The 16,637-nt window shown below is 36.1% G+C and overlaps 1 protein-coding gene across 12 annotated transcripts in view; it reads left to right on the top strand.

Annotated features, from left to right (window-relative positions):
• The window catches only part of LOC114661297 (protocadherin-10-like), a 287,170-nt gene that overhangs the window by 124,559 nt on the left and 145,974 nt on the right, over window positions 1–16,637 (top strand). The window contains exon 1 of one of the 12 annotated variants that reach the window (XM_051933726.1): window positions 8,785–11,561. The exons of the other annotated variants lie outside the window; for them this stretch is intronic. Coding sequence (XP_051789686.1) covers window positions 9,162–11,561 — 2,400 coding nt within the window. The 5' untranslated portion in view covers window positions 8,785–9,161. Of the gene's footprint in view, window positions 1–8,784; window positions 11,562–16,637 lie in introns of those variants that run through there. 12 annotated transcript variants of the gene reach the window in all.

Genomic DNA, 16,637 nt, shown 5'->3' with positions numbered 1-16,637 from the left:
CTTTACTTGAAAGCCCACTGCAAATGTTTAGCATCGAGGTAGAAATCTTGGATGTGAATGACAATGCTCCGAGATTTCCTTTCAGTGTAAGTTTCATAAACATTTCGGAAGCCAAGGTGACAGATGAAAGCTTTTTGTTGGTGAAGGCCGTGGACCCTGATGTGGGTAATAACTCAGTATGTAATTATAAACTGAGCGAAAACGTATATTTCGATATCAATGTGCAGATTTGGAAAGATGGCTCTGTGTCCGCAGATTTATTAATTAAACAGACGTTGGACAGAGAAGAACAAGCGGTACACAATTTAATTCTGACAGCACTGGATTGTGGAAAACCTCCATTGTCTGGCTCGATCAATATCACGGTTACCATTCTTGATGATAACGACAATGCTCCAAAATTTGAAACACTGGTTTACCAGGTGGAGGTTTCAGAAAAGACATCAGTAGGAACCACTTTTATTACAGTAAACGCGACAGATGCGGATGAAGGCTCCAACGCTGAGTTATTATATTCCTTTAATCCTCACACCTCTGAGGAGTCACAGATAAAATTCCGTTTGAATTCGAGAACTGGTGAACTCAGTGTTAATGAAAAGCTGGACTTCGAGGAGTCCCGTCAATATGTGTTATTTGTGCAAGCAAAAGATAACGGGCCAAATCCCCTCACAGGACACTGCAAAGTGATTATAAAAATCATCGACAGCAACGACAATCAGCCTGAAATCATTGTTGCCTCGTCGCAGAGTTCAGTATTTGAAGACGTACCCATGGGCACAGTCATTGCACTCTTTAGTGTCACAGATCTGGACTCTGGAAACAATGGCAAAGTAAATTGCCATATTTCAGGAAGTGATGAGTTTAAACTCCAACAAACTATGGACAATGTCTATGCTTTGGTGACGGCTGAACTTTTGGATCGGGAAAGGAAATCTAGATTTAATATAACTATTGTCGTCAAGGATGAAGGAACTCCTCCTCTCATGAACAATAAAACGATTTCTTTAAATATTTTAGATGTAAATGATAACGCGCCATCATTTTCACACACTTCATATGAAATTCCCATTCCAGAAAACAACATCCCTGGCTCTCTGCTGTGTTCCATTACTGCAAATGATCCTGATGCAAATCTGAATGGTGCTCTGAAATACTCCATAGAAGAAAAAAATTATTCCAATAATACCTTCACGAAATGTTTTTCTATCAATCGTGACAATGGAAACATTTACTCACTGCAGTCTTTTGACTATGAAAAACAAACATTTTATACTTTTTATGTGGTTGCTAAAGACTCTGGCACTCCTCGATTAAGCAGCAGTGTGACTGTCAAGATAATTGTTCTTGATGAAAACGATAACACCCCGGTTATTGTTTCACCTTGGCGTCCTCATGGATCAATAGTTAGCGATGTAATCCCTAGTTCGGCTGAAGAAGGATATTTAGTGACCAAAGTTATTGCAATCGATGAGGACTCTGTTCAAAATTCACGAATTACTTACCATTTACTTCAAGTTACTGATCAGACATTATTTTCGTTAAACCAATATACTGGGGAGCTTCGAACCAGAAGGCGCATTGGTCTTCGAGAGTCTTCCAAACAAAGAATTGTGATTCAAGCCCGGGACAATGGCAGTCCTTCATTGTCATCGACAGTTACAATTCTCATATCAAAATCCGACACAGAAGTAAAAAGTCTACTGACAGTAAATGACAATCTAGAGACTCCGTACGTATCTTCTTTGAATATGTTTCTGATGGTCGGCCTAGCATCTGTTTCATTTCTCCTTATTTTAACAATAGTTATCTGTGCTGCAGTTAAATGTCATCATAATCCATCTGAAGACAATGAAAAAACAGCAAAACGGATTAGCTGCTACAGCCAAAGGGATTCAATGATTTCCGACTTGCCGGCAAACTCGACTTTATATTCGAGCGACGCCTACTGGCACAGCGTGCTTCTGGCGGAATCAAGAAAAGGGAAAATGTTGGTGAGACAGTCAATGCCCAATGGAACTGGCTTCATTGTGTCAAGTTTGGAGAGAAACCAGGAGCAGGGAACGATAAGCGAATTAGCCGAAACTCCGATTCAGGTATGGCTTGTATATTGTTTTATTTTTGAACGAGGCTAAGGGGACAATTGAAAATGGGGTTCTTGTCATGTTTATGATAAAGTGTTTTAAAGTTTGATATTTTAAAAGAAGAGTTCCTAAATGGCGAAGGGCGTTATTAAACATATATTTTAATTTCATTGTAAACACTGCATGTTTGTCGACATGTTTTACTTTAAAATGCAGTTTTCATTAGTACTGTACTAAAATAGCAATATATTTCAGTCATTTTTATTATGGACAAGGTTATAGATCTTTTTTCATTTTTTCTGCAAAAAAATAAAAAAGTGAATTTCACTCTTAGGATAATGGAATACTAAGAACTGCCCAAGATGAATACTAAGAGGACATTATGCATTTTTAAAAATGGAATGATTCTTCAGAGCGATGCTATAGCATAGGGCACCCATTTTTGGTTCCCTAAAGACACATCCACATACAGGTTCCAGAAAGAACCTTTGTTTACTTAGATTCATAACAGTCTCCATGCTGTAAACAACCATGAATAGATGGTAAGAGATTTGGGAAATACCGATGGGTTTATGATTGTAAAAGGGCTTCTGCTGCATACAGTAACACAGGCCAAGTCCAGGGTTTCTTAAAATGTTATTACCCTTCTAGGTAGCCAGCCATAGATTAAAGATTCATGTTTTGTACATATTAAGAAGATTTTCAAAGCTCATAACACTAAACCAGCGTCATATGCATAGAACCCTTGGAATGAAATGGGGCTTTGTCAAACAATGGTTCCATAAGGAACTACTCATCCCAGTAAAGGACCAAAAAATGTCATTAAAGAACCAGTACTTTTTATGAGTGATAGCTTAAAGATTATATGCATCTGTTATTTCAGAGCCATTTTCACTTGTTCTTCAGATACAACACAATGTGTAGAGTATAAGCAGAGTATAAGTCCTAGGAGGTTATGCTCAAGTGTTGTAATGCACTGCTGAGCCCTCATGCAGGACTGTGTGCTGTTTTGGTCTCCAGGCTACAAAAAGAATGTAGCAGCAGCACTAGAAAAAGTCTAGAGAAGAGCGACTAGGCCAATTCCAGGGCTCTAGAGGATGGATTATGAGGAAAGATTAAAAGAGCTGAGCCTTTTCAGTTTAAGAGGCATGATTGAAATGTTTACAATTATGAAGAGAATTAGTACAGAGGGTCAAGACTGTTATTTTAAAATTATTTCATCAAGAACACAGGGACACATAATCTTGTTAAGATGAGCTTTGCTTAGCTAAATGGCCTGATTTGGCCTTTATTGTTCTAATGTTCTAATTAACAGGACAATAAGTACACATGAAATAGTACTAGCCGCATTTCGCCTTTAATCACAGTTTACCCTAACACCTAATCATTCATCCATTTTTCAGTTTTTTTTATTTGTACATTACAGTCTTTTGTAGAGCAGCAGCCTTTACCATCAGTTTGGTTTATGATTTATAATTTTCACAAAACTCTAAACCTTTATGGAATTTTTGAGAACCAAGCCTTTCCTCGGGGGGAAATCGTGCAATGTAGGAGCCAACTGTTTGAGATAGCAGCCTTCAGAATCTCACACACTCCCACACTCACTCATACTGGATCAGTAATAAATGCACATAATACCAGTGTGTCTTTTGAAACTAGTTTCACTGCCAACATCACATAAACTTTGGAAGCGCTTGCTTCTTCTCTATATATTCAATAAGGAGTATGGAATGTCATTATATGACAGATTTGGGGAACTTGGCTTGAAAGGGGAGCAGTCAATGCCAATGCAATAAACTAGTCTTTAGCACCGACAAGAAGGCAGCTTGATATTTTTACAACAGTCTCTTAAATTTTTATTTTTAATCACAAAGCCTAACTTATTCTGTTAATGGTTTACCTATTATTCCTAAATTATTTCACCAAGTTTATCGTAATGCCTTATTTAAAGCCAAACATTACACTTCTATTAAATTTCATTGAGCTTAAAAGTAAAGTTAAAATATATAAAACACCAGGTTTTCAAATGTATAGTAAATTAAACATTTTAATATACATTTTATCATAACACTTAGAGCTCCACTCTGGCTATATTTCGAATGAAAGATGAATAAAAGGCTAATAGATTCTTACATAATAAATAAGCAGAAAGCAGAACAAAGGCAGTGGCCTGGCATTTTATTTTAGAATAAAAAAATTATGAAAAACCTTAAGTAAATATGACTTTTTTTCTGGTTCAGGTAGTATAATACCTTGCAATTCCACTGCGTTATGAAAGGTGCATAGAATTATTCTGTTTAAACAAAATAGGTCAGAATGCAAGTATATGTGAATTTCCCATTGGGATTAATAAAGTATCTATCTATCTATCTATCTATCTATCTATCTATCTATCTATCTATCTATCTATCTATCTATCTATCTATCTATCTATCTATAGGAAATTACAATGAATATACTGTTACATAATCTTGTATCATCTGGTGTTACTGATTAGTTGTAATTCTGATTGACTTGTAAAGTATTCTTAAAAAAAAGAAATACTCATTTAGGACTCCACAGATGGGGTTGTTATGTTATTTGCACCAGTTTCAATTTTGTATTGTACATTCTGCTAATGTTTAAGTGAGGATATCTCTCTATTATAAAAAAAAATTATGGAAAGCAAAAGCAAGGCTACAATACGTGATCTTCTCGGAAGACATTTAAAAGACCTGCGAGACAAAAGAGACTTGCCACGGTGTGTCTCGCGGGGACCGTAAACATGAGACATTGTGCCAAGAGATTGACTCAGGACCGTCTCGCGATGACGTAGAATATAAGATTCTTGCAAGACACACCCTACTTACAATCTATCAAATAAGGCAACGGGGCAGCAAAACATTCAGTCTTGTGAAGGATTTGAGCACATACAGATCCAGAGTCTCAGCGCTTATAAAGCATATAAGGACAATACGTTATAAATGAAACGTTGACAAATAAGCGAAGAAGAAAGCAGGGCGGAGACAAGAGACTCAAAAGCGTTGGAAAGAAAAAAGAAAAAAATAATCTAGGTGCAAATTTAGTAAATAAGGCAAGTAATTATCAACACATAACAAGTGGAATGGAAACAAAGCACATCCAATCGGGCTTAGAATTAAAAGACAGAGTAAAAGACAAAGTAGAACTTAATAAAGACGTTCACAAACGATGGCGCTATACACATGCAGAGCAGATTATGAAAGCAGTGCAATTCGAAAGGCTCCAAAATAAATTTAAAAAAAAAACGTATGCACGATTCAAATGTGGAGAAAGTTAATGAATATGAAAGTAGGAAAATTAGAACGTATCAAAAAAAGAAAGCAAAGATCGCAGTAGCGCAAACAAATGGAAATTAATACTCAAAAAAGGGAAAATAATCACCACGGACCAGGTGTCATTGAAAAAAAAGCAGGACAAAGCGAGGTCAGAAATAAAAGACAAAGAATAGAAAACAAAGTAAAACGTCATAGAGAGGTTACAAAACAAAAGGGCCAAACACATGCAGAGCAGGTTAGAGATAATTCAGAATAGGTTTCTCTGCTTGGAATTTCAGCACAGACAAAGCGATCTACATAATCGTCAGTTAATAATTTTTTTTGCAAAGTAACCAATAAATACATGTGAGATAAAACACGTTTTTGAAATTCTCTGAATTAAACTTCAAAACCTTACAATATTTACATACTTCTGACATGTGTCCATATATTCGATCTTTATCCGCCTTTTATTTATTTCTCCGAGTAATAATTTCTCTTTTTTTGCGCTAATGCGAAACTGACTTTTTTTTACACTTTTGTTATTTTCTGCTTTCATATTCTGTATCTTGCTCTGCATGTGTTTCGCGCCTACATTTTTTTTGAGAGTTTTGAATTCCAGTTTTCATTATCTCTAACCTGACAAAGTCATTAAACACATGTCTCACTGACCTCATTTAAAAGATTCAGCATATATGGACTCGAAACATTCCAAATACTGTTTTTACATAAATTCTGAAATAAAAGTGAAGCTAATGAAATAGCAGCAATTCAAAGAAAAAAAAAAATCTTAAAAGTGTGTCTGGAAAACCAAACATGGGGGTTGGCGAGCGAAGTGAGCAGGGGGTGAAGCCCAATAGTAATTCTAAAAGTTTAAAGACATTACCCTTTCCAATTATGCTCAAAGTTTTGAAATAAGAAATGTAAATAATCTGTGTTTGGGGTGGCGCAGTGAGTAGCGCTGCTGCCTCGCAGTTGGGAGACCTGGGGACCTGGGTTCGCTTCCCGGGTCCTCCCTGTGTGGAGTTTGCATGTTCTCCCCGTGTCTGCGTGGGTTTCCGTCCAAAGACACGCAGGTTAGGTGGATTGGCGATTCTAAATTAGCCCGTTTGTGTGGGTTGGCACCCTGCCTGGGATTGGCTCCAGCAGGACCCTGTGTTTGGATTCAGCGGGTTGGAGGATGGATGGATAATCTGTGTTTAGGTGAGCTTTTGTTAAACTTTAATTTCTCTAAGCATGCAACCATTTAATGAAGAACTTCCAGCAGTTCATTTGAGTGGCAAATTATATCATTTGTCCTTAACAGAAAAGACGGGTATGGCACAAACTATAAAAACATTGAAAGTAATGCATATTTCTAAATTAATTTCTGTTGTTCAATTTGCAATATATGGAATTCAGTTTGTGACAAAATTAAATCAATATAATGACAATTATGAAATTAATAATGTTATGATAAAGTACAGTGATACATGCAGTATACTGTATAGATTCTGTTTCTATGTTATTTATGGCTATTCGTACACCACTTGCATACTCTTGCAATACTTGCTGATCTTCTGTAGTACATAAACAAGTTTAAATAACTCCTAAGCTTAAAATTATATAGATTTTCTAATACTTCTTTTAAAAAATAGACAAAATCATTTAAAAGCTTTAGAGTAGGAAACAGCAAATTAATCAAAAGAAAGAAAAAATAATAGAATATCTCCCAAAGTAGCAAAACTGAGCTCCATGTTTAGGAACTGGTTCAAGCACTGAGTATGTTGATGACTAACAAAATCACAGGTCATGCTGAAAATATGAAAAGTTGGTTCGTATGCAGTACTGCACCCATTCTTACCAGGCTATTGTTCCCAATGAGCCTATAGCTACAGGAATGGCGTTGGGAGTGTCACAGCTGGAACCATCAGACCCAAACAGGCTAAATTAAGGTAACCAGAAAATCTAGAACGTAACATTAAAGCATAGAAATTGTTTAAACTTGAACATGCACTGCATACAAAACAGCAAGTATTTGAAGAGTATGCAAGTGGTATACAAATAGCCATAAATAATGTAGAAACAGAATCTGTATGATCATGTATCTCTGTACTTTACTATAACATTATTAAATTCATAATTGCCATTTTATTGGTTTAATTTGAGCACAAATGGAATTCCATACATTGCAAACTGAACAATAGAAATTAATGTAAAAATATGTATTACACAGCTGCTCAAAAGACGTCACGTTAACTGGAGGGTACTAAGTATAGTAGCTTACTGAAGTTACTTTAACTCTCCCATTGACCTCCATAAATTGATTCATATGATTCACTAAAAAGAGTCGCTCAAGCAGAACGAATAGTTCGCGAGTCGCCCATTACTATTTACTGGGCTATGTCTTATTGGACGGAAACGTGAACAATCTGACGACAAACAGCTGTTTTACGTTTCATTAGCGAAAGGAAACAGACAGAAGTGCAAAACGTGACGGAGTATGATGTCACTTGTCAGCTATACAGTATTTGAGCAAAGGGTAAATAACGATTGTGTGTTTTTAAGGATATTTCCTTTCTTGCATTCAGCTCTGCCAGGAGAGGGTGGATTCAAGCAATGAAAAAGTAATTTGAAAAAAAAAAGCGAATGAAGAGATAAACATTTTAATGCAATGCCTAACTATCCTAATTAGATGTTAATTACTGAGCCTCTAACTTCTGTAACCTACATCAATTTATTAATTATTTAAATAGTCAAAGAAATCCTCAAATAATTTGAAATGGAAAAAGTGAATTTTACATCTATTTATTAAGTCTATTTTTACAGATTCCAAATATGTTTTAACAGGAATTATGATTACATTACTAAATTGTTGGTGACAGAGATTAATTCACTTTATCAATCAAATAAACCCTGCCTTCATCTCCCAACCGTTAGCTTCCTGACGTTAATTTTTACAGAAGTAATACAAATATTTATTAAGGAAAGAGTGTATAAAGGTCAAAATTAGTTTGTGTACTTTAAAGCAATTAGCTTACAGTTGAAACAATTAACCTCAAAACGTTGAAGAAATAAACAGATTATTGTTAGTCCTCATTAGAGATCAATGCATGTTATCTCCACCATTGAATTTATAATACAGGCAATCGTGTAGAAAATTTTTTGCTTAGAGTTCAACAATGCATTGCTTTAGGTACCTAACAATACACCTTCTAAGGGTTTAAAACATTACAATGACATATCAAAAACAAGTTTTGATAATTTTATAATATAAGCAAATGCAAAAATACTACAATTTATAGAGACAAGTTTTATTTTACTTATTGAAATAAAAACACACATGTAAAATAAAGTGAAGATGGTAAAAAATATCTTTTATTTTGGTACTTGTTTTCAGTAATATTTATAAATGTGAAAAAGAGTGAGTTTAGATACCGGTATACAATTTTCATTTCATAAATTCTGTCATATACTGTAAAATGATACAATCAGACATAAGTAGCATTTTTACTATAGTATTGTAATGAACATTCAGAAAATTTTTAAACAGTAACCAGTTAAAGACGTAATTTTGCTATTGTTTTGTCAAATACCATCAAGTTGGATTGCTACTGTGCATCCTTGAATTTACCAGGGAATTACCTGTTTCAGCCTCACAGTGTCGCTGTTGCCTAATCAATCAGGGAAAATGAGGCTTGATTTCATTTAAAGCAGGCGGAGAACAAAGACAAGCACAGATATTGGTGTTTTGTCGAAATCGTTTTCATGACAGGATTTTCAGCTGAAAGATAAGTCATATTTGATATTCTAAAGGTGCATTTAAATGTTTTTTCTGGAGATGCTGAGGTTAGTGGTTTTTTTAATGCTGTATAATATAGAAAAATTTTTTTGTTTGAAAATCCGGTATTCTGTTCCAGAGGAAATGGAGGAAGGGACGGTAATTGGAAATATAGCTACCGATATCGGTCTAGATACTGTCAATCTTTCTAAACGGGGGTTAGGGATTGCTTTGGGGAGTGGGAAAAATTATCTGGAAGTTGATAAAATTAACGGGTATTTTTTTATTAAGAAAAAAATCGACCGAGAAAATATTTGCGCATTTAAAGATGAATGTATTCTTTCTCTGGAGGCTTTACTTCAAAACCCACTGCAGATGTTTAGCATTGAGGTAGAAATTCTGGACGTGAATGACAATGCCCCGAGATTTCCTTTCAGTGTGAGTTTTATAAACATTTCAGAATCCAAGTTAAAAGATGAAAGTTTTTTGTTGGAGAAAGCCGTGGACCCTGATATGGGTAATAACTCAGTATGTAATTATAAACTGAGTAAAAATTTGTTTTTCGATATCAACGTGCAGTCTTGGAAAGATGGCTCTGTGTCGGCAGATTTATTAATTATGCAGACATTGGACAGAGAAAAACAAGTGGTGCACAATTTAATTCTAATAGCTTTGGATTGTGGAAAACCTGCATTGTCTGGTTCGATTAATATTACGATTACTATACTTGATGAAAACGACAATGCTCCAAAATTTGAAAGACTGATTTACCAAGTAGAAGTTTCAGAAAATACCTTAATAGGGACCACTTTTATTAAACTTAATGCGACGGATTATGATGAAGGCGCCAACGCTGAGTTATTATATTCTTTTAATCCTCACACCTCTGTAGAGGCACAACTGAAATTCCGTTTGAATTCGAAAACTGGTGAGCTCAGTGTTAATAAAAAACTGGACTTCGAAGAGTCCCGTCAATATGAATTATTTGTGCAAGCAAAAGATAACGGGCCAAATCCTTTGAGTGGCCGCTGCAAAGTAATTATAAAAATTATTGACTGTAACGACAACCATCCAGAAATTATTCTTGCCTCATCGCAGAGTTCAGTATATGAAGATGTACCCATAGGCACAGTCATCGCACTCTTTAGTGTCACAGATCTAGACTCTGGAAACAATGGCAGGGTAAACTGTTTAATATCAGACAATAATGAGTTTGAACTTCAGCAAACTATGGATAATGTTTATGCTTTGGTGACCGCGGAGTCTCTGGATCGTGAAAGACAATCTAGTTTTAATATCAATATCGTCGCGAAGGATGAAGGAACGCCTCCTCTTTCGAACAATAAAACAATTTCTTTGAATCTTTTGGATGTAAATGACAACGCGCCATCATTTTCTCATTCCTCATATGAAATTCCCATTCCAGAAAACAACATCCCTGGCACTTTGCTGTGTTCCATTACTGCAAAGGACCCTGATGCAGATCTGAATGGCGCTCTAAAATATTCCATACAAGAAAAAAACGACACCAACAACACATTCACGAAATATTTTTCCATCAATCGGGACAACGGAAACATTTACTCATTGCAGTCTTTCGACTATGAAAAACGGACATTTTTTACATTCAGTGTTGTAGCTGAAGATTCTGGCAGTCCTCAGCTAAGCAACAGCGTGACGGTGAAGATAACTGTTCTTGATGAAAACGATAACACACCGGTTATTGTTTCACCATGGCGCCCTCATGGATCAATAGTTAGCGATACGGTTCCTAGTTCGGCTGAAGAAGGATACTTAGTGACCAAAGTTATAGCAATTGATGACGACTCAGTTCAAAATTCACGAATTACTTACCAATTGCTTCAAGTTACTGACCAGACATTATTTACATTAAACCAGTACAGTGGGGAACTTCGAACCAGAAGACGCTTTGGTCTTCGAGACTCTTCCAAACAAAGACTTGTGATTCAAGCCAAGGATAATGGCAATCCGTCACTTTCATCGACAGTTACAATCCTTATATCAAGATCTGATCCAGAAGCTGAAGGTCTTATATCACTGAATGATGAACAAGAGACGGACTATTTATCTTGGTTGAACTTGTATTTGATGATCGGCCTATCGTCTGTTTCGTTTTTCTTTCTTTTAACTGTGGTGATCTGTGCTACAGTTAAATGTCGGCAAAAAACATCTGAAGAAAGTGAAATATCGGCACATCGGATTAGCTGCTACAGCCAAAGGGATTCAATGATTTCCGACCTGCCGGCACACTCGACTTTATATTCGAGCGACGCTTACTGGCACAGCGTGCTTTTAGCGGAATCAAGAAAAGGAAAAATGCTGGTGAGGCAGTCAATGCCCAATGGAACTGGCTTCATTGTGTCAAGTTTGGAGAGGAATTCGGAGCAGGGAACGATAAGCGAATTAGCCGAAACACCGATTCAGGTAAGGCTGAAAAGAAATGTTTTTATTATTATTATTATTATTATTTCAAACAACCCAAAAAGAAAAATGCAAAATATTGCATTTTTCATGTTTATGATAAAGATAATGTTTGAAATATTCATATTTTAATGGAAATTTCTTAAGTGGTGAAGGACATTACTACAATACATATTTTTTTGGAAATAGTGCATGTATATCAACATATTTTATTAAAATATATGGTTTTCATTTGTAGGATGAGCAGCATTCTTTTGTACATTTTGGTCAATTTGGTTATGGAATAGACAGGGTGCTTTAGTCCATTTTATATGTAAAAAGAATGACCATATCAATTTGAGAATAAATGGAATAGTAAAAACTGTTCAAATGAGAATAACTAAACTAACAGAAATAGCACAACTTTAGTTACCGAGCTATCTTCACTAGTCCTTATGTAAGAAAACAGTAAATCATCCATTACAATATACATAACCACATTTCATCATTTGTCACCGTCTACCTGAACATCTACTCATTCATTCATTTTCCAAATATTTTTCCCTGTTATAGAATTGTGTAGAGCTCCAGCTGTTCCTTTTAGTTTGTGCTTATAATTGCAATTTAAAATTAAACTCTAAGTTGCCATAAGATCATTGAGAACTGTTGGGGTCCTGTTGACACAGGTTGCAATTTAGGAGACAACATCAAGCAAGATTCCTGTCAATGCAAGGTGAATCTCCCACACATTCTTGATAATTGATCAGTTCATATCTGCAAATCAGACTGAATGCCTTTTCACTTTACTGTAAACTACACATAAATGCTGTGCATACTACTTCTCCTCGTATTCAATCAAATGTCTGTTATGTCATTCTATAAAAGAATGTGAAATTTATCTTTAAAAGGGAATTGCAATGCCAAAGCAATAAAGTGCTCTTTATTACAATACAATACAATTTATTTTTATATAGCCCAAAATCACACAAGATGTGCTGTAATGGGCTTTAACAGGCCCTGCTTTTTGACAGCCCCCCAGCCTTCACTCTCTAAGAAGTCAAGGAAAAACTCCCCCAAAAAACCCTTGTAGGGAAAAAAAAATGGAAGAAATCTTGGGAAATGCAGTTCAAAAAGAGACCCCTTTCCAGGTAGGCTGGGCATGCAGTGGGTGTCAAAAAATGGTAAATACAATACACAGAACAGAACTCAAGTAATCCTCAAAACAAAATAATAGTGCAATAAAAATAGTACAAGTACAGAGCAGAATTCAACAGTAGATGATATCACATAATACAATTTGGATTTGTTCAGAGTCCTGGAGACCTTTGCCATCAAGCTGCCTTCTCCTATTGGCCATTCCGCAGCTGAGCCAGCACTGGGACAGCCAATCTGATGAAAGGACTTCTCTACACTTTTAGGCAGGCAAAAAAACATGACAGGTAGGCAGTGGTACCAAGTACCACATTTGAGTACCGAGAACAGAAACAGAGCAGGTGAGGGTTAGTGACAAATTTTAACTATCATATTACTTACGTTTTAGTCAACAGGATCAACAGTACAGAGTAATGAGGATTGCGGAAGAGAGATGAAAAAGAGAGTGCTGGCAGGGTGGAATGGGTGGAGAAGAGTGTCAGGAGTTATTTGTGACAGACGGGTATCAGCAAGAGTGAAAGGGAAGGTCTACAGGCTGGTAGTTAGACCAGCTATGTTATATGGGTTGGAGACAGTGGCACTGACCAGAAAGCAAGAGACAGAGCTGGAGGTAGCAGAGTTAAAGATGCTAAGATTTGCATTGGGTGTGACGAGAATGGACAGGATTAGAAATGAGTGCATTAGAGGATTAGCTGAAGTTGGACAGTTGGGAGACAAAGTCAGAGAGGTGAGATTGCGTTGCTTTGGACATATGCAGAGAAGAGATGTTGGGTACAGTGGGAGAAGGGTGCTAAGGATAGAGCTACCAGGCAAGAGAAAAAGAGGAAGACCTAATAGAAGGTTTATGGATGTGGTGAAAGAGGACATGCAGGTGATGGGTGTAACAGAACAAGATGCAAAGGACAGAAAGATATAGAAGAAGTTGATCTGCTGTGGCAACCCCTAACGGGAGCAGCCAAAAGCAGAAGATATTAGTTATGTTTTAGTGCTAATGACCAACAACAGAGTTGCAATCTGTACAGTTAATCAGCAGCTCTAGTCAGGGTGTGCTAAACTGAAGTAGTGAGTCTTCAGCCAGGATTTGAAAGCTGAGACTGAAGGGGCATCTCTTATAGTAGCAGGCAGACCACTTCATGGTTTAGGAGCCCTCTAACTAAAAGCTCAACCTCCCAATGTTATTTTATTAATCCTTGGAATCATAAGCAGACAAGCATTTTGAGATCTTAATGTACATTCTGGTTTGTAAGTCTTGATAAGTTCAGACAAGTAAGCCGGACCTCGGCCATTTAAGGCTTTATATGTTAAAAGGAGGATTTTGAAATCTGCCCTAAACCAAACCAGGAGTCAGTGTAAGGATGTAAGAACTGGGGTTATGTGTTCGTATTTTCTTGTTCTTTTAATAATTCTTGCAGCAGCATTTTTGATTAACTGGAGGCCGTATAGAGAATAGTTTGAACATCCAATGTACACAGCATTTCAGTAGTCAATCCTACTAGAAATAAATGCATGAATTAATTTCTCAGAATGCTGTTTATTTAGAAAACACCTTAAATTCCCAACAATTTTAAGATGGAAGATCATGATTTAGACAACTTTGTAAAGTGCACTTTAAATGACATGCCAGAGTGAAAAATAACTCCTAGATTGTGGGCTGATTCAGTAAAATTAATGCTGATTCCAACTGAGTTAAATGATGACAAAATACTGTTGCAATCAATGTCATTATTATTATTAGCATTTGGAAGTCATCTAAATATATTTGCACACTTGAAAATAAACATACTAAAGTACAGCAATGCCACAGTGAAATTGTTTTTGGTTCCCAAAACATCCATCTGCATGAAAGACCCAGAATCAACCTTTTATTTAGATTTATACCAACTTGTATAAATAACAATAGTAAGAGATTTATAAAATATCAGTGGAATCATGAGTTTGAAAAGACTCTTACAATAATAGAATAAGTTCAGTTTTTTGTGTATATCCTGATAAGTAGACATTAAAGATTGCTGTTTTTCCACATATTAGAAGCATTTTCAAAGGCCAAAAAAACAGTTTTATATGCAAGAAAGTCTTCTCAGACTGATTTTTCTTGTGTCAAGCAATAGTTCAATGAGGAACCATACAAACCAGTAAAGTGCTATTTTAGAGCCAGTACTTTTAAGAGTGTACATCATTCTCTCAGAATTACATTTGAAATTATCAAACCTTTTTAATTCTGTTCATTTCACTTCAGCATATTTGCTAATGCTTATTTAATATCTTATTTCCAGCCAAAGCATATGCATAATTCTATATTTATTTTTTTTTCAGATTAAAAATGAAATTGCAATTTACAAAAAAAAAAAAATAGCATCACACGGGGAAATGATTTACTTTAAACAATGCTAAAAATGCATCAAATAGGAAATAAACGTAACCATTAAATTTCATGGTCTCCAAACCCTGAGGCCTCTGTCTTAATTATTTTTGGAGATCAAGGATAACTTAAGAAGAATTAAAAAAGAAACAGCAGATTATGAAAACCTGAGGGTATTTAGGATGTGGTAGGAAAATGTACATGAAAAATGAGAATATTCACTCCGCTAAGGCAGTGATTGGGCTGGGAGTTCAAGCACTGAAATTGGAGGCCATGCTGTGCTACCATACTTTTCTGTTAAATACTAAAGAGACAGAATTTCCTCAGCATGCCAAAGTAGGACATGGCTTATTACAAATTGATACTTAGTTTTCATCCTTAGTATACTCTTTAGTGCATCTGTTTCAGTGGCACTGTTAAAAAATGTCACTCCAATTATGGTCTCACTTGCACTTTATGGAGTCTGAGCTTAACTTCCCTTGATTGATATTTAAAAAACATTTCTGTGCATAGATTTGTAATGTTTGGTCTAAGTAGATGAGTAAGACTTCTAATAGAGAAGTTTCCTATATGCCAGCATTTGTATTTAAAATTTATGTTTCTTTTATTTGAATGTAGCAGTGTGTACTTTTACAAATGCTTTCTTCAATGTGAATATTGTTCAGTTCTTCTTGCTTAATATTTATTATCTCTCCAAGTCATCAACAAATTTAATTTTTTTTTCCATTGCACTGCAATTTGTTTAATAATATAAATTTAAACTTTGTTGGGTCTCTCTTGAAGCGATGTTACTGACATAGCCCACCACAGCATAGTGTCATCTGAGAGAATCACCAGACACAATTTAATCTTTGTGGTGCCAACCTGGCCCCAATCCCATTTACAACTGGAAGTTCAACAACATAATATAGTGCTATAGAACATAAAGCAAAGTAATTGGGTGTTCTTCGCATGTCTCATAGGCAGTTATAGCGAGATCCATCTTATTAAGTTGCTTGAGTGAAAAGTCAACCTCCACATCTTGGCTTCCCAGTTATATCGGCCTGCTCCTGGAAGGGGTGAGGCTGCAAACAACTGATGGGGGCGATGCTAGCACATAGTTAGCAACAGCTCTCAACAACAGAGAAACACAGTGCTCATTACAGAGTTATAGATTCAATGAAGAAAGCCATTACCTGTATTAAAGGAGCACAGTTTCCTGAAAGAAAAAAGTCTGCTCTGCCCATTCTAATATAGTTCTTCTGCCTCACAATACAGTCTCGGCTGAATTTGATGTGGACCCCCAAATGCTTTTAGCAACGCACCAGCTTTACATCTAATGATTGAGCAGATGCTCTTTGCTCTGGCAGAAATTAATAACCATTTTCTTGGTTTGGTTGAAGTTAAGTTGTAGAAAATTCTAACTGCACTAAGAAACTGATCCCAACATTTCTGCAAGTGACGTGACCTGGTGGTGTACTGGGTGAAGAGAAAAGGTGACAGGACTGTTCCTTGTGGGCTGTTGGTATTGCTCACATCTCTATCAGAAACACAGTCCTTGTGCCTCACAAACTGACAGATTGTGTTTCATCCTGAGCACTATAGGCTCG

Source organism: Erpetoichthys calabaricus, chromosome 11, assembly GCF_900747795.2.
Source record: "Erpetoichthys calabaricus chromosome 11, fErpCal1.3, whole genome shotgun sequence".
Classification (NCBI taxonomy): Eukaryota; Metazoa; Chordata; class Cladistia; order Polypteriformes; family Polypteridae; genus Erpetoichthys; species Erpetoichthys calabaricus.
This window is presented reverse-complemented; position numbering and strand designations above follow the sequence as displayed.